This window comes from Rutilus rutilus, assembly GCF_951802725.1.
Source record: "Rutilus rutilus genome assembly, chromosome: 1".
Classification (NCBI taxonomy): domain Eukaryota; kingdom Metazoa; phylum Chordata; class Actinopteri; order Cypriniformes; family Leuciscidae; genus Rutilus; species Rutilus rutilus.
In genome coordinates this window covers 25,333,268-25,351,946 of record NC_140209.1, presented here as the reverse complement: position 1 = coordinate 25,351,946, position 18,679 = coordinate 25,333,268, and the positions used below count along the sequence as shown (strand labels likewise).

At 40.8% G+C, this 18,679-nt stretch overlaps 1 protein-coding gene and 1 long non-coding RNA gene across 9 annotated transcripts in view; one reads left to right on the top strand and one right to left on the bottom strand.

Moving 5' to 3' along the window:
• The first annotated feature begins 1,620 nt into the window (after positions 1-1,620).
• LOC311277561 lies at positions 1,621-3,553 on the top strand. Its single transcript, XR_014625288.1, has 6 exons — positions 1,621-1,757; positions 1,860-1,936; positions 2,183-2,218; positions 2,690-2,722; positions 2,918-2,963; positions 3,262-3,553. It is a non-coding gene; the product is annotated as an uncharacterized lncRNA (long non-coding RNA).
• The window catches only part of fbf1 (Fas binding factor 1), a 214,230-nt gene continuing 198,865 nt past the window's right edge, over positions 3,315-18,679 (bottom strand). For 3 of the 8 annotated variants that reach the window (XM_084387524.1, XM_084387517.1, XM_084387519.1), the window contains 17 exons: positions 18,212-18,586; positions 18,062-18,133; positions 17,926-17,987; positions 16,637-17,163; positions 16,301-16,432; positions 15,711-15,811; positions 14,724-14,930; positions 13,273-13,380; positions 13,052-13,191; positions 11,266-11,384; positions 9,373-9,495; positions 8,231-8,416; positions 5,904-6,080; positions 5,686-5,823; positions 5,355-5,448; positions 5,126-5,229; positions 3,315-3,443 (listed from right to left, as the gene is read on the bottom strand). In XM_084387524.1, the coding sequence (XP_084243650.1) occupies positions 3,375-3,443; positions 5,126-5,229; positions 5,355-5,448; positions 5,686-5,823; positions 5,904-6,080; positions 8,231-8,416; positions 9,373-9,495; positions 11,266-11,384; positions 13,052-13,191; positions 13,273-13,380; positions 14,724-14,930; positions 15,711-15,811; positions 16,301-16,432; positions 16,637-17,163; positions 17,926-17,987; positions 18,062-18,133; positions 18,212-18,586 (2,734 nt within the window). In that variant the 3' untranslated portion in view covers positions 3,315-3,374. The remainder of the gene's footprint in view (positions 3,444-5,125; positions 5,230-5,354; positions 5,449-5,685; positions 5,824-5,903; positions 6,081-8,230; positions 8,417-9,372; positions 9,496-11,265; positions 11,385-13,051; positions 13,192-13,272; positions 13,381-14,723; positions 14,931-15,710; positions 15,812-16,300; positions 16,433-16,636; positions 17,164-17,925; positions 17,988-18,061; positions 18,134-18,211; positions 18,587-18,679) is intronic. The other 5 variants (XM_084387520.1, XM_084387522.1, XM_084387521.1 and 2 more) reach the window with 3 other exon arrangements.

Genomic DNA, 18,679 nt, shown 5'->3' with positions numbered 1-18,679 from the left:
ACTCGGTTTTAGAGGGATTACTCAGCACTCGTTAGGAGTTAATAAATGTGATTAGATGCATTAAAAAGCTGAGATCCTAAGCTTTAAAATGATATATAATTTGTGTTGTTCCATTCAGTGGTTGCTTAGTAATTAATTCTTTTCTTTCCGAATGGGAATCAAAAAAATAAAATAAAAAAGCTATAGGCAGCCTATAGGCGGTTATAGGACATGACACATATTTATATATTTTTAAAGCCACTAGATGGCGCTCTTCTCACGTGATTTTTTTTTTTTTTTAGGCCTGCACTCTACTTTGATGTGAAATGGTGCATTTATTGAAAAAAAATAAAATAAAAATGAAATAAAAATATATATATTAATTCTAATGGAAAAAAATAGCTCATAAAAAATATATAATTAATGCAAAGTATCATAAAAATCTTTAAAAATTCTAAATAATATAAAAAAAATATTATTGAACAAAAATATATTTGATTGGTTTTCCTGGGTGAAAAGAAAGTTACATTTTAAGGCTTCGGTCTTTTTTGACCCGGAGGAAGCTAAGTGTAACCCATTTACGAAGAAGCTCAGAGGTTCAATATAACTATATTGAGTAAAGTTGGGTGTCTGTTTTATGTTTTTATTTTACCTTCTGATTCTCACATAGTTGTTTTTGAGTATTTTTATATTGATATTGTGGTGAAACTGTATTGCCAATTTCTTTATTTTACATAGTGAACCTATAGCTGATTTTGAAGATTTTATATTAATATTGTGTGAAATTGTTTTCTTTTTATGCTTGAGAAGCACTTTGAGTTGCATTCCGTGTATGAAAAGTGCTAAACGAATAAATGTTCATTATTATTATTAGGCTATTATTATAAATGACGAATAAAATGTGTAGCCTGTGTAAAATAAAGACTAGCCTATAGAATAGCTATACTGTGACAAAATTACACAAAAAACAGTCAAAACAAAGATCCTGTATATACATCCATCTATGGACTGTAAAAAATATCTATATAGGCCTACATCAGTAGTCACCATTTGAAGTGGATCAAAAAAGTTCATCAAAGTTGCCAACCTAGAACGGGGATTGTTCAAAATTCATGTTTAACTTTGATAAAAGATTTTGATCCACTTCAAATGTTGACTATATATATATGTTGTATCATGTATGCCTATATATAAAAATGTTGCAGATCGTTAGTTCTCATGATCTTGACATAAGCTCTTTTCTCGTGATCTTAGTGAGATGGTCCTCACTGCAGAACACGAAATCTAGGGGGAGGAGTTGGATCCAGATCCAGATCCAACTCCTCCTATCTTACATATACATAAACCTACCAATCTCCACCCCTTAGATCTGGATCCAGGGGGCGGAGTTGGGTTTTTAGGTATACTTTAGGTTTAGGTATAGGTTTCGTGTACTGCAGTGAGGTGCTATTGATCTTAGTTGGAGAAAATTGATAATAATTATTTTAGGCTTCCGTATCTTTATCTTTGGATAATAATAATAAAAAAAACACCTCTCCCGGTTTGAAAACGCCCCCTTTTCGTTCAGCAGAGAGTGGCCCACTTGTCACGTGGTCCGTGACGCGTCCGCTGTATAAAAGCGCTCGCTCCCTCTTCCTCGCTCTCTTTCTTCATGCACCTCGTGGATCCCGAGCTCTTCCTCGGACACAAAGAAGAGTTAATCTCCATTAAAACGTGTTCATAATGATTCTCACGCGAAGAAGATGCGAGCACAGAGCTTCTAGGCCACCTTGATTAATGTAAGTCTGATTACAAGGGATTTAATAATCGCAATGGGTTTATTCGTGCACGTGCAGTAATGGCGGTCAGTGTTAAACTCTGCCACGTTTGTCTTTCTGCAGGCCCAGTTTAATGTGACTAGATCTGCATTTTCTGGTGGCGGTTTCACTGTGATTATGGCGCGCAGTTCCCTGAACTGGTGAGTGTTGCATTTGTTTTTTTATTTAAAAAAACACGCCATATATTTAATTTAAAAGAAATACTTTATGTATATGTGTATAATGTATTTGTATAAAGTTGACCGTGTTCTGTGATGAGACAGGAAGTGCCGTCTGATGCGATAACTGACGATGGCAAACCAGAATGATTCTGAGACACAATGTGCAGATATAAAGTCATCACTGCAGAACCACTGAATCTGATCACATGATCTTTCTCTCTTCAGGTGAACGTCTGGTGTTTCTGATTCAGTGCTGAGCAGGTAAACATCTCTTCTCAAACCTCTAACTGTTCACACACATGTTATGCTGAATCTTCCTGAGATGAAAATGCTGAATTAGAGTTTTTCCATGTTCAAATCCCAGTTTAATATTGGCCAAATAACCATTTAATTCAAATATCCACTTAATCTTTAATACTTGGCCACTACTTTGATTGAAATGCTGCAACTGCTGTAACTTCTTGAACTGAGTTGCATGTTCATCGTGATTTCAGAAAAGTTGAAACCCTTGCTCCGATTGCATTTTTAGAAAGCCACTAGTTTACTTAAGTCACTTCATGTTCAAAAGCATTGATTATAAAGTTGCCCCGTGTTCTGTGATGAGACAGGAAGTGCCGTCTGATGCGATAACTGACGATGGCTAAACCAATTCTTTCTGAGACACAATGTGCGGATTTGAAGTTCATCACTGCAGAACCACTGAATCTGATCACATGATCTCTCTCTCTTCAGGTGACCGTCTGGATCTGATTCAGTGCTGAGCAGGTAAACCTCTCTTCTCAAACCTCTCACTGTTCACACACATGTTCCCCCCCCATGTGCCCGAGTCCCGGCCCGGCTATAGATGCCCTCTGAACTCCCCTAAACTGATGGCCAAATATTCTGAGGAAACCAGAGCCGGTGTGAATCTGCAGCTGTGATCTCCTGTGAAACTCGTCTGACTCTGTTTTCTCTTCACAGACGGAGCAGAAACACCATGAGCTCCTGCTTCACCTGATTCACAGAGGTACGTATCAATCACAGTACATTTGTAGTAAAGTGATTTAAGATGTGTAGTTTAATGCTTTTCTTGGGTCAGAATTGGTTCTGATGGTTTCTGGGATTTATAAAGGAACAAATCTGACCCAAGATCAGTGTTTAGACATTCAAGCCTGTGATGAAACAAGTTATCCCTGTCTGAAAATAACATGTTGAGTTATGGTAACCTGAGGCTTTATATACAAGTTTATTATTATTTTTTTTATAATGTATACTTTTGTTTTAGATGTATAAATAACTGGTGACTTTCCCCTTAATCTCTGCAGAAATGCCCCTGCAGTGGCCGTGAGTGTTGGAGAGAGACACCAAACCATGAGAATAACTGAAACCTGCTTTATTTGAGAATAAACATTGTAAAAAGATAAGAAAGTGACTCCTGTCATGTGTTGAATGATGTTTTCTTCAGAGTGTCCAGGAAATACTGCTCTTCCTGCAGGAAGTCTCGGTCCTGTTAGAGGAATGAGCAGAAACACAAACACTCAGTGTGGGATGTTGTCCTTTTAGGGTAATAATGGCTGTCAACTGAACTCAGTGTTGAAATAAAATATTTCCCAATGATTGTACTGGTTTTTAGTGATTTGTGCAGATCTCTGCAGTAACTGGATTTAAAGAAGCATTTTAGAGGTTAATTTTAATATATAATTTAGATCACCTTATTGCACCTAATCAAACAGTTCTTAAGTGTTAGATAAAACAAGTCATTTACCCACAAAAGTAATTTATTGCCAGTCCACTTTCACAATTATGTATTTTGAACATTGCATTGTAATGGCAGACACTCCTAATTAAAAGTTAATCGCCAAACTGATCCTTAAAAAGTCCACATTGTTATAGCAGATGAAAGTATAACACCAAATATTGTAATTGTAAAATTTGGCTTCACTTTCATCTGCAGTCTATATATTTTTTTTTTTAGATCTGGTTTTGCCACGAAAAAAAGCACAGTTTCATGCCTGTGGATTTGTATACTGAACATTTTGGCAAATTAAATAATGCATCCAAATATGCCATGCATACATTTAGTACTTGGGAAATAGTAAGAATAGGATGGTATATTGATGTTCTGAATGCAGCCCTAAAAGGACAGTCTCTGAGAATTATGGGTACGAGTCAGAAATCACTCATGGCCACAGAAATGATGGGCCTGATCAGATACATTTAGTCATTTAGCAGACGCTTTTGTCCAAAGCGACTTACAAATTAGGAATAAATTAAGCGAGTCATCGTGAAGAGGCAAGAAACAACGCATGAAGTGTTCAAAATATGAAGTTCAGGCATTGTTCAGAGTAGCAAAAGCCCAAATACCCACACTTGTGATCTTGGCCACTCGAGAGCGAGTACACACGACAGTAAGTGTGCAAGACTGTCCCGTGTCTTAAAAATGCCAGATTGCAGTGTCCTAAACCCACACTATCTCGTATACCGCTTTGAGGATAAGCGTATCGCATCATGTTCAGGAACTCGCATGCCTCGAAGTCGTGAGAAGTTGAGGAAAACATTCCACTGTAAGTTAAATTAATTAGTTATTACATATTATTTGGTGGTAAAACAAAGTGTTGCACATTGTATTGGTGCAAAGAGGAGTAGTCTGTGTATTTTGTACAACATTTGCAACTGCTTTTTATTTCTTAATTAAAATTGTGTCCTTTTAAATAGGAACTACTGAACACAGCAGAATTATTAGGCACGTTGATTTTCTGGTTCATATTTTTTAGATGTACGTCATTGCTTACGTTATCATGTACATCATGTTACTGTGATGAGCACTCGTCAGTCTGTAGAGATTCACAGAGGAAATAAAGGCGGCCATTTTAACTTGTTGAAAGTTTGGCTGTGTCTGAAATCGCCCATTATACCCTTAAATAGGGTTCTATTTGAGGGAACAGCCATTTGTAGTGGTGTCTGAAACCATAGTGAATGTTATTGAGTGCACTCATTCAATCCCACAATGCACCGCAATAACCAGTGTACAACCATAGTGTAATCCATATGTATATACTATGTTAAGCCTCTTTAATGCTGTGCTGAGTTTGATGGTTATGGTCCTCTCTGGTATCAGAGCGTGTCATTGCTTGGGAAAACTGGGTATTAAGTGACCGTATTGTGACGTTCATGGGTGTCGTACTGTACCTTCTCAGCGGTGTGTTTGATGAGGGCGAGTCGGGCGTGTAGTTCGGCGGGCAGTGGGTCGACAGCGGCGTTCAGGTGTGTGCTGGCCAGCGCTGGAGAGAAATCTAACACACACACACACACACACACACACACACACACACACACACACACACACACACACACACACACACGTGACTCACTGTCTGAGACGCTGAACGCCTGCAGGGAATGAACAGGGACAGTGTACCTGTGATGAGAGGCGCTGACGTCACTGGATTGACTGGAAGAGTGCGTCTCAGTCGCTCCATGTCTCTGTGATGATCCGTCATCCTCAAGCGCTCCTGAGAGGTCACATGATCAGAGTTACATAACTAGATGACTACATTACTGAGTAGTGTGTGACATCAGTGCAGTTTTAAGAGTAACAAGCTACATATCCATCAAATAGTGGTGTAGAGTGACAAACTGTCATGGTTTCAGTCAAACATGCTGCTAATTATCCTCTCAGTGAATCGCTTTGTTTGCACAGTGTATTTCAATCAAGTAATATTGTTAAAACTACGGTGTTCATCAGTGACCTGTTGTAAGCTGTGCTCCTGTTGTCTGAGCCGCTCCACCTGTGCATGAATGCTGCGCAGTCTGGCCTGATGTTCGGCCTCCACCTGTCTGGCCTCTCTCAGCGCTCGCTCTCCTTCCTCGAAGCGCTCGGACGCCAGCTGCAAACACACGAGAGCAAACGTGTCAGAGTCACATGATCAGGTGCGTCACACGCTGACCGCAGCGCTTCAGTCGTTACCTTACTGAACGCCTCCACTTCCTGAGCGCGTGTTTTGAGCCGCAGGGCCGTGGCGCTCAGCTTCTCTTTCTCTCTGTCCAGCTCCTGTCTCTCTCTCTCCAGACCGTCTCTCTCTCTCAGCAGCGATTCCTCCTTCTGCTTCAGCTCTCCGGCGCGCAGCTTCAGATCCGCCTGCTCCTGAGCATTACAGAGGAAAACTGGGATTGATTGCAATTTACTTCATTCCTGAATGAATCAGCTGTTTGAATGAATTGAACGACTCAATGACTTGATCGTTTAGACATATACCGCCACCTACTGGCAGTTTTTGTTTCTAATTTCGAGTACCATTTCATATTATTCATTCCATATTAATAGAAAACCCAAAAAGGTATAGTTCATAATTTACTCGCTCATGGCTCAAGTTTGTGTAGTAAATTCTGTTGAATTTTTTTTTTTTCAAAGGTTACTTTTTGTAATGTCTATTTTATGCTTTTCTCATTTAACACAATAATGACTTTAAACTAGATGTATGGCGGTACAAAATATGACCGCCGCTCAGGCCTGCACTGGCTTTCCACAAAAATAAATGACGTGGAGCAATTTGGCTGTATTGCGTGTTTATGTATATACCTAAAAAAAGTAGTAGTATGTGCATGTCTGTCTGTGTGTGTGTGTATGTGTGTGTGTTTGTGTGTGTGCATGTGTGTTTGTGTGTGTGTGTCTGTGCATGTGGATTTGTATGTGTGTGTATGGGTGTGTGTCTGTGCGTGTGGATGTCAGTGTGTGTGCATGCTTGCGTTTGTTTGTATTCTTGCATGTGTGTGTGTGACAGTATCATCCTAAACCAGCAACCCTTCGCTCAACAGCACCATCTACAGGCCGATGAGTGTACAGTCACTAAATGTGCACATAAATTAATTTGGCCCCTGGGGACCAAACGAAATTTTTCCGTAAAAGTCTAGTGGGGCTACATGCCCACCAAATTTCATGTTCCCCGGTGTTTCGGTGTCCCTGGTATCGTTGACGGAAAATTCAGTAGATTGACAAAAAAAAAAAAAAAAAAACTTTGACAATCCCTATATGACCGCTTTCGCTAGCTATGCTAGCGGCGGTCATAATTATCTATTGAGGGTAATTTCTAAGACAAATTTGATATGCGATTAATTAATCACAACATCTTGTAATTAATTAGATAAAAAATATACAAACAAAAAAGACTAAAAATTTTAGTCGCAAATAATAATAGTACAGAGACATAATTATGACGTAAAATCGTGCCGTTTGTTTTTGCATGTAAACATTAGCTCATTAAATAAAATCCATAATTTCTTTTAGGTTCATATATTTAAAAACATCTGTTTTGGCTTCAGCTTTTTGTTCGTCATGATTAAAGGATTAGTTCACTTGAGAATTAAAATTTCCTGGTAATTTTCTCACCCCTACGTCATCCAAGATGTTCATGTCTTTCTTTCTTCAGTCGAAAAGAAATGAAGGTTTTTGAGGAAAACGTTCCAGGATTTTTCTCCATATAGTGGACTTCAATGGGGTCCAATGGGTTAAAGGTCCAAATGACAGTTTCAGTGCAGCTTCAAAGACTCGACACGATCCCAGCCGAGGAATAAGAGTCTTATCTAGACAAACCATCGGCCATTTTATAAAAACATAAACATTTATATACTTTTTAATCACAAATGCATGTCTTGAACGTCCACGACTTCACACGTTACTTAATCACGTTGAAAGGTCAAGCATGACGTACAGACCTAGTGTTTACAAAGTGAACATGCAAAGACTAAGTCAACAGCCATTTACAAAATAAATAAATAAATAAATAAAAGGTAAAACAACGATGTTGGACGATTTTGAAGTTGGAGGAATGAGATGGAGTTTTTTCGCCCAACTCTACATTTTTGTACCAGAACGCGTGACCTTTCAACATGATTACGTAATGCGTGGTGCATCATAGAACTAGTGCAAGATGAGCACTTGTGGTTAAAAAGTATATAAATGTTTATTTTTTTAGAAAATGGCAGATGGTTTGTGTAGATAAGACTCTTATTCCTCGGCTGAGATCGTGTAGAGCCTTTGAAGCTGCACTGAAACTTACATTTGGACCCCATTGAAGTCCTGGAATGTTTTCCTCAAAAACCTTCATTTCTTTTCGACTGAAGAAAGAAAGATGTGAACATCTTGGATGACGTGGGGGTGAGTAAATTATCAGAAAATTTTCATTCTGAAGTGAACCTTTAATATTAGCCGTAAAGCATGAGCGAAAGTTGTTGTCCTGATCTGCTGATACAGTACGGATAGTGTGTGAAGGTTTAGATGGTGAGTCTCACACACACCTGTGCCATGCTGAGGATGGATCCCTCTCTGTGCGCGTCTCTCTCCATGAGGCGGCTGGCTTCTCTCTCGACCCGCTCCTGTCGAAGCTTCTCCTGCGTGTGAAACCTGCTCCACTCGGCCGCTAGCTTCCGCCGCTCTTCAGCGCAGTGTTGCATGACGGACTGCTGCTCCTCCAGCAGAGCGCTCTGAGAGAGAGAGAGAGAGAGAGAGAGAGAGAGAGAGAGAGAGAGAGAGAGAGAGAGAGAGAGAGAGAGAGAGAGAGAGAGAGAGAGAGAGAGAGAGAGAGAGAGAGAGAGAGAGAGAGAGAGAGAGAGAGAGAGAGAGAGAGAGAGAGAGAGAGAGAGAGAATTTTTTTTTTATCAAAATGATTCCAGTTCACATGGATATGTGGAAACGACAAAAAATTCTGTATTATGCAGGCCAGACAAGTAATTAGGCGATGTCAATTTGTAAAGAAAGATTACACGCCTGCGCACATATATATTCAATTGCGCATACCTACAGACTAGACATGTAATACGCATGTGCACAGCGTCAGCATTTTCACAGATTCGCGTTTTTGAAGTTTACACTGAGATAACACTCTTCAAAACTTGCACCTTGGAACCTATTTTAAAGTTTGCGTTCTCGAGCCACCAGACACTGTTGTCGTGCAAATGAATGGCCAGAACACATTAAAAGTGTTGAGTTAGCGGCCCTAAGTTAATAACTAATGTTCTCTGCGACAGAAGCTAATCCTTTTAAAAAACTAACTTTAGTTGGACAATAACTTCCATTAACTTGTCACTTAATGATGGTGACATTATTTTATGTGTATTTGACTGTTTAAGAGCAATAAGCAGCAAAAAAGAGCTCAATTTAGTGCTGAGAAGCTTCATGTGCCGCACTTGAATTAGTAAAATTATGCGTAAAATCCCACGCCGAAATTCAAGCCCTGTAACAGCAACAATATTCATCCAGAACGAAAGAAACGAGTGAGTGAGTGAGTGGAGGCGGGTTTGTGTGTCACTCGCTGTCGGAGAGATGAGAGAGAAAGAGCAGCTGGTATCGTGTATCTATTCGATATGTATCTAAAAATCACTATGGAATTTATAAATCTCTTCATATTTAATGAGTGATGTGATGTCATTTTGTGCCTGACCTTTGCCTTCTCCAGCTCCTCTCTCTCCATGCTGAAGTGTTGCATCATGGTCCGTCTCTCCTCCTCCAGTCCTCTCAGAGATGATTCTGCTTTGGCCTGTTCTGATGTCACACGCCAGCGCTCCTAAACACACAAACCAGCATAACATCATGAGCCGCTTTTCCCATTCTCATTGCTCGACCGTTCCATTCCGGCCCAGTCAGAATGGATATGGTTTAATTTTCACTGTGGGGCTGATAACAGAGCTCTCGAATTTTACTGATGGTATGAGATGTAAATAACGACACGTTATGGAGGATGATCAGATCCCAGACAGCAACATAGTGTCGGCCCAGATCTGGCCCAGGAATATTAGGCTGCTGTCACTTTAAGACCTGACGCACAGATCCATTATACTGTTACACATGCGTTTTCTTTCTCAACTGTTCATGTTCACTTAAAGGTCCCATTGCATGGATTATTTTATTATTTTAGAATGTTTCCTGGGGTGCCCTTATAATGTTAGTCTGTTTGTAAGATCCCAATTTTTTTATAATTTAGAAATAAAAGGCATTTATCCTACCCTGATTTTAGCCTCTGATTTGAACGCTCTGTTTGAAGGGGCGTGTCTGATGTGAGACTTTAGTGTAAACGCCCACTGTTGTGATTGGCTGTGAGACTTCAGTGTAAACGCCCACTGCTGTGATTGGCTGACATGCTTGCATATGAAATAGCTAGCATTACATGTGGAACTCTCTCGAATACTTTTACTATTACAGTATTATACGTTTTTACAATTACAGCTATCGAGATTAACAAATCGTGAGAAGTTTAAGTATTTAGATCTATTCCCATCACATAAAAGGTTGCCGTGATGAGCCTGTTGATCGCGTGAATGAAGATCTTATCATTGTAATGCAGTTTCTGCACTCTCACTAATGATTTCATCAACGCAAACATGAGGTAAGTACAGTAAGAGCTTCGTTGTGCAGTGTAACAGCGTCATTGATTTCATAACGAGTTTTGGCAAGTGTCCAGATAAACTCACGCTGTGTGATTGACAGCTTGGGCGATTGGAAAGGGATTGTTCTTTGATCGCTTTCTGTATATATTTTAATCACAGTTTAAATAAGATATTTTCATCCTACTAGAAACGACGTGAAGTTGATATTTTAGTCACTGGCTTGATTTACTGATGCATAAACAGTATTGAACGACTTTGAGAGAAAGATTGTCTGTCTGAACTTGAACAATTACACATCAGACAGTCACATAACCCACTGGTTCTTCAGAGGCTCGGATGAAGGAACTAAAAAAATACTTTTGTGTTAACTTGTACATCCAAACACTGAGCAACTGCCATGCTTCGCTCGTTTGCAAGCCATGATGTCTCTCGAGGAAAAACCAATATCACGCTCGAGCAGCTCATTTTCTCATGGGCGGGCCAAATTCTCTTTGCGGGCAAAGAAGAGAAAGGGGAGGTGACCTTTCCCCTTATGACGACATAAAGGGAAGATTCGCAAGATTCTAAAATACCCAGGGCTTGGTTTACACCTATCAAAATGTCTAGCCACTGGGGGACCATAGGCAGGCTAGGGGAACTCATATTAATGTTAAAAATCCTCATAAAGTGACATTTTCATGTCATGGGACCTTTAAAACATAACTTGGAATCCACATGTACCAGATGTGGTCCGGATCTGGGCCGATACTGTTGCTGTCTAGTATATTTCTTTTAATTTTATTATTAACTTGTGTTTACAATTGCTCAAATAGTGTGCTTGGTCAGTTAAGTTCTTCAGCCCGACGGTGGAAAAGCGACTGTTAAACAGTCTGGTGTTCTGACTGATGTTTTATTCACGTTCAGAGCATATACACTGAGTGTGTGTTGTGCATGCGGTGGTGTTTCTCCACCTTCTCCAGCTGTCTCTGCTGCTCGCCCAGCTGTGTGTCCATCTTGGCGATGACCTCTTTGAGACGTGACCTCTCGTCGCTCATCTCGCGCTGCTGCTGACTCAAACGCTCCTGCAGAACTGAGAGCCACAAACACACAGTCACATCAGCTCGTTTGTTTCACTCACATTTATGAGTTACGACTAAAATAGATGTGTGCGAACTGTAAAAGGTGTTCAGGAACACGCGTGCAAATATTAATTAGGTCCTCGCGGGTCTTTTAAAACGTCTTAAATTCAGTTTTTTCATATTTCAGGTAAAAAAATATCTTAAATGGTATAACAAAAGTCTTAATGATCATATTAAGAGGTCTTAAATTTGAGGTTGTAAAACAGGAATCACAATATGCTTTAATATGACTATTAAATTTCAAAAGGCGATGTTATTATCATTAAATAAATATGATCGCTGCGCATTCAAAGTGAACACATGGCACTGGCACTGTTGTGTGGCTTCATAGGAGTTTACAATCACTGAATACTGCAGATTTAATGCTAATAGATTGCTTATTGATTGAATTATGACTGTTTTCTTCATGGTGTTTATACGGAAATGTATTTTAGATGGTTGAAAGAGTGCATGTTTTATCTCCCTCATATGTTTGAATGAGAACACATTTCAAAATAAGAGTCCCGGTGTGTTTCGGGCTTGTCCAGCATTATTAAGAACACATATGTTTCTGGTCATTATTGGTTACAAAATGAACTGTATCTGGCATTTAATTCTATGCACATAATGCCATAATTATATTTTTTTGTATTCTAATAAAATAATTTTGTCTCCTCATATCCCTTGATTATGTAAGCTTGTTTACGCGAAGGAATAAAAAAAATAGAGTAATTGTGATATTTTATCTCATAATTCTGACTTTTTTTGCAGTGGCGAGCTTTTATTTCACAAAGCGTACTTTTTTTCTCAGAATTTTGAGTAATAAAGTCAGAATTGTGAGATAAAGTCGCAGTTACCTTTTTATTTTTTTTATCCTGTGGCAGAAAAATGCTTCCATAGTTCATCAAGAAAAAAATTATTATTTGATGCATTTTCATTGCACACCTATAGTTCTTTATGCGCTTCTAAATTCACAGGTGGAAGACACTAAATACAGGTGTAAACGGCTTGTCCACTTTTTACCACTTCCAGAGGTAATTGAAAACACATTCGACCAGATTGCTTTCGTAGTGTAAACGCTCATGTGGTTGAATGTGTTCAAACAGCCACAGAAGACCGTCTGATCTCCGTCTACTGAACTAATGAGTAAACATTTATGAGAAGTCCACTAGCCAGACGGGATTTAAACTGTCGACTGAAGACTCAGGCTTGGTTTGAAGATGAAAAATGTACCAATCACAATGTTCTCTCACCATTCCTGATTTCTAACACACACTCACAGTGTTCGGTTGGTCTTGTGGATATCAGAGCAGAAACTAAAGCTGATGCTCTCTGTATGTTTTTCCATCATCTCCGGTGCGTTCATATGTAAACTGCGTGAGCTTATTTTGTCCATTAGATGGAAAGATCTGAAAAGCCATACATTTACCCGTCCATAGACCCTCCCCTCGAAGACATCAGGACAGAAGTGGTTGAAAGTGGACAAAAGAGATGGATTAAAACACCAGGTGTAAACGTGAACGTGTCTGTCTCGTCTACTTGTGATCCGATCGCCCGAAACGCATCTTAACACCAGGTGTAAACAGAGCCGAACAATGAGCAGATGTGGTGTAGCGTGTGTGTGTGTTCACAGATGTACCTCTGAGCTGCTGGTCTCTCTGTCTGGCTCCGAGCTCGATTCCCTGAGTCGTGTGCTCATGTGAACTCTCCACACGAGACGACAGGTCGCCCAGCCTGCGGGAGAACAGCTCCATCTGCTCGATGACGGTCGTCAAAGACCTGCACACACACATGATGAGAGGCGTCTGACGGGCGGGCAAGAGTCTGCTCTGTGTGTGTGTGATCGCTGGCGGGCTTCACCTGGTCTGGGATGTGGCGCTGGTCACGGCGTCAATCTCCTCGTCCTTCAGCTTCTTCAGGTGCTGGATCTGCTCTTCATGATCTCTCTTCATCTCCAGGATGGACTTCCTGTCACACACACATCAAACAAACCAGCTCGGTTTACACTCGGGTGGGTTCGTCTGTTTATTTATGTTACCATCATCAACTTTTAAAGGGCTTAAACGTTTGAGCAAAAGTATATTTTTTTATTTATGAAAAGCTGAATACAGTAATTAAAAACATTCACAATAAAATGTATACTAAAGAAAAGATGAGATTTTATGTTTATCTACATGTCACGTGACCATTAACTGACATCAGAGAACTGACACTATGAATATGTTGTTAAATTATTGACAAATTAACTTAAAACTGACAATCCCTGTGACAAAACAGCTTATAAATCATACAGAATGAGTTTTCTCTCTGTCTTGGTCCTGCTGACTCTGTGTGAGTGTGTGTGTGTGTGTGTGTGAGAGCAGTGTTGGGGAAAGTTACTTTGAAAAGTAATGCATTACAATATTGCGTTACTCCCTTAAAAATTTACTAATTGTGTTACTTAGTTACTTTTTTAGAAAAGTAACAGGTTACATTACTTTTGCGTTACTTTTTTTCCACCTGGGCTGGGCTTGTTTTTTTTATAACAATAAAGTTATATTTTTGGGCAAATGTAAAGACCCTTTCACACCAAAAGTGAAATAATAAGCCTCAGGCTGAAGGAATTGCAAATTCATGTGTGTACAGTAGAGGGCGCCGCTCAAACAAACCTTCCAGCTCTGCTGCCATTTCTGGATAACAGAGGAATAGGATGCAGGAGAAAAAAGTTTAACACTTACTTTACCAATAAAAACTAAAAAAATCTATATTCATTTTTGCTTATGGTTTACCTGAATCAGAAGCAGGTCAGAAGCAAGAACATTGGTCAATAAAAGTGAGATTAAATGCATACAAATTAGTTTTATTTAACATATTTAGTTATTGGAGGTTTGCATAGTATTCTGATTCTGCATTTTATTTATTTTGAGGAATATTGAAACAAGTGAGATAAGTAAATGCATGCTCACATTTAGTCTAGAACTACAATAACCATCATGTTTACACGCCTCCACACTTCGATTTGTCTCAACATGGGGACAGGAGAGCTGTCAAGTCAATAAATGGGTTGACTGTTGACTCTGTGTGAGTGTGTGTGTGTGTGTGTGTGTGTGTGAGTGTTTATGTACGTCACCTCTGCAGGTCTCTGAGTCTCTCCACCTCTCAGTCTCGGTCCTGTTGGCTCTGTGTGAGTGTGTGTGTGTGTGTGTGTGTGTGTGTGTGTGTGCGCGGGCGCGTCACCTCTGCAGGTCTCTGAGTCTCTCCACCTCTCGGTCTCGGTCCTGTTGGCTCTGAGTGTGTGTGTGTGTGTGTGTGTGTGTGTGTGTGTGCGTCACCTCTGCAGGTCTCTGAGTCTCTCCACCTCTCGGTCTCGGTCCTGTTGGCTCTGTGTGAGTCTGCGCTGGAGCTGGTTCTGAATCTCGACTCGCTCCTGCTCCGCCACACGTGAGACGGCCGCCAGTCTCTCCACCAGATCCTCGTTCTCCTGACGCGAGCGCAACTCTCGCTGAGCAGACGATTCCTCCAGCAGCTTCACACGCGCTCTGAGACCAGAACACAGGCGTGTAAAGAAAAGCCACACTCTTTTAACACAGTGTGAGTGTGTGTGTCTGTGCATGTTCTCCATGGGTTCAGTGTGTGAGAGTGTGTGTGAGTGAGAGTGAGTGTCAGTGTGAGAGTGAGAGAGTTATAGTGAGTGTGAGAGTGATAGTGTGAGAGTGAGAGAGTGTGATTGAGACAGTGAGAGTGTGAGTGAGAAAGAGTGTGAGTGAGAGAGAGTGAGTGAGTGAGAAAGAGTGTGAGAGAAAGTGAGAGTGAGTGAGAGAGAGTGTGAGTGAGTGAGAGAGAAAGTGAGAGTGAGTGAGAGAGAGTGTGAGTGAGTGAGAGAGAAAGTGAGAGTGAGTGAGAGAGAGTGTGAGTGAGTGAGAGAGAGTGTGAGTGAGTGAGAGAGAGTGTGAGTGAGAGAGAAAGTGAGAGTGAGTGTGAGTGAGTGAGAGAGAAAGTGAGAGTGAGTGAGAGAGAGTGTGAGTGAGTGAGAGTGTGAGTGAGTGAGAGAGAAAGTGAAAGTGAGTGAGAGAGAAAGTGAGAGTGAATGAGAGAGAAAGTGAGAGAGTGGCAGAGAGAGAGTGAGAAAGAGTGACAGAGTAAGAGTGTGTGTGAGTGAGTGAGTGAGTGAGTGAGTGAGTGAGTGAGTGAGTGAGTGAGTGAGTGAGTGAGTGTTACCTGTGCATGTTCTCCATGATCTGTGTGTGTCTGTGAGTGAGTGAGTGAGTGAGTGTGTGTGTGTGTGTGTGTGTGTGTGTGTGTGTGTGTGTGTGTGTTACCTGTGCATGTTCTCCATGATCTCAGTGTCTTGTTTGTGTCTCTGCTGAACACTCTCTAACAGCATCTGATTCTGATCTCTCTCCAGCTGTGAGCTCCTCACCTGAACACACACACACACACACACACACACACACACACACACACACACACACACACACGCACGAAGGCTCAGTTACCGCGTTCAGCCGAAGACTCAACATGTCTGAGGTCATTCTGTTTTGCATTCTGATCAGACGAAACACGTTAAAATAGCTGATACAAACACACTTATAACACACATCGGTTGCATTCTGTATTAATGCATTAGTTTCACCTTATTTAGCTTGAACCATAAACCGAACCCCTTCAAACTGACATATTTACTTGAAGCCTCCATGAGATTTGAAGTGAGTATTTTAATAATTTAACAACACATACATGTTCTCTTATGTGTCAATTCATTTAATTTTAATAGTTTTTGTGATTTAAGTAGTTACATTTTCATTTACCACAGTTACTACTGTTTTAGCATATGTCGTCCCACCTGGTAATGCAGAGTAAAGCGTGTGTGTGTGTGTGTGTGTGTGTGTGTGTGTGTGTGTGTGTGTACCTGTGCCTCCAGCTGAATGATGCGTTTCTGCAGTGACGTCACGTCTGCGTGCTGATGGTCCGTGTCTGTTCTGTGTCTGTGTGCGTTCACGTCCAGAGAGCCGCTCAAACCCCACAGATGAGACTGAGCCAACTACACACACACACACACACACACACACACACACACACACACACACACAATCCCTTCATTAGTCTCCTGAATTTGAATTCACATTAGAGAGTGTTTAGTGTTGTGTGTGTGTGTTTGACCTGTTGCTGTAAGAGCAGCTGCTGTAGACCGTCTGTAGGCAGAGGTGAGTGAGTGTGTGTGTGTGTGTGTGTGTGTGTGTTTGACCTGTTGCTGTAAGAGCAGCTGCTGTAGGTTGTCTGCAGGCAGAGGTGTGTGTGTGTGTGTGTGTGTGTGTGTGTGTGTGTGTGTGTTTGACCTGTTGCTGTAAGAGCAGCTGCTGTAGACCGTCTGTAGGCAGAGGTGAGTGAGTGTGTGTGTGTGTGTGTGTGTGTGTGTGTGTTTGACCTGTTGCTGTAAGAGCAGCTGCTGTAGGTTGTCTGCAGGCAGAGGTGTGTGTGTGTGTGTGTGTGTGTGTGTGTGTGTGTGTTTGACCTGTTGCTGTAAGAGCAGCTGCTGTAGGTTGTCTGCAGGCAGAGGTGTGTGTGTGTGTGTGTGTGTGTGTGTGTTTGACCTGTTGCTGTAAGAGCAGCTGCTGTAGACTGTCTGTAGGCAGAGGTGAGTGAGTGTGTGTGTGTGTGTGTGTGTGTGTGTGTGTTTGACCTGTTGCTGTAAGAGCAGCTGCTGTAGGTTGTCTGCAGGCAGAGGTGTGTGTGTTTGGGTCACAGGTACAGCGCCCTCCGCTGGTGCAAACACTGAAAAAACAGATGTTTTAATCAGACACATTCACATCATACACAGATGTTCTACTTTAACATGCATTTTCATGATAATTAAGAAAAGGTCCCTAAATTCTCATTTATGTAATGTGAAAACATTTTCATTACTGAAATCTAATAAAAAATATTTATACCATAAAGTTCATATTTAATTTTCATAATACATTTTATTATTATTATCATTATTATTTATACATATTATTATTATTATTGTTATTACTTTTGTTATTTCACTGAATTTATTTTAAGAACACACATATACGCCATGGTAATATTTAATAATGCATTATTATAAGTATTGAAATAAATGAATCGTTGGTTCAATTTAAATATTATTTGGTGATTTTAATTTTTTTTAATCATTCACTTTTGTAATTGAATTGCCAACAGACTAACGGTGTTTCCTGAAGGGACTTTAGTAACAGGAATAGAAACTAACCGTAGAAATCAGAATCAGCTGAAATGAATGAAAACATTCACATAATCCGGTAGGAAAATACCACTAAAGCTCTAGTTGTTTTGCACCAGTTCATTCACCTGATGTTTGTGATCATCGGACAAGGAATTGTATAGCTTTTATTTTATAGATTTTATTGGATAATCATGTTCTAGAAGTAAAAAGAGCAATTTCTGGTAACATTTCGCGACTTTTCCAGACTTGGGAATCTCAAAGTTTTCCATGACTGTAAGAGTCCTGTACAATTCATAAGAGTTGAATAATATAATGTTTGACTGTACCAGGTTTATGTTGCGTTTCTGTGCTTGTGTTGTGTTGGATAGAGATGCCAGTGGACTCTCTGCTGGAAAACACACACACACACACTTAGTGCCACATGAATCACATGACCGCAGCAGTGTTTAGTGTGGACTGTACCTGTGCTCTGTGTTTGGGACGGGAGGCTCGTCCGCTCGTCTTCGTGAGGCTGACGAGACGTTTGATTTAGAGCTGCAAACACAACACGCATTACAGCAAACCTTTGCATCATGATCCAGTCCAACCCAACATTCATTCACAAACCCTCACCTGAGAACCACGTCCACTGCCTCAGCCGGACCCGACGTCACTTCCTGTTTCCTCTCTCTCTCCTCTAATTGGCTGACGGGCTGTGTTTTCCTGCGGCTCAGCGCTCCAGAGAGCCAGTCCTGGTCCTCGTCTCTCGAGATGGTTTTAGGAGACGAGGGTGCGGGCGGTGGATCTTCTCGAGCCGGTAATGATGGAGACGCTGGAGGCTTTAGGGCCTCTGGAACAGGTTGTCTGGCTTGTTTGGGTTCCTCCTTCATCTGTTCCTCTTCCTCTTCCTGTTTCAGGCCGAGCCAGTCTGATCTGGGCCGGGCGGCGCGTACGGAGGGTTTGGGTTTGTGTTCGGGCGAGTGAGAGCTCACGTCTTCAGTCGAGAATCTGACACCAAACACAAGCTTTTTAGCTTTAATGAAACTGATTTATGCAAATACAATGAATCAATACAGTGATACACCAATATACAGTCAAACC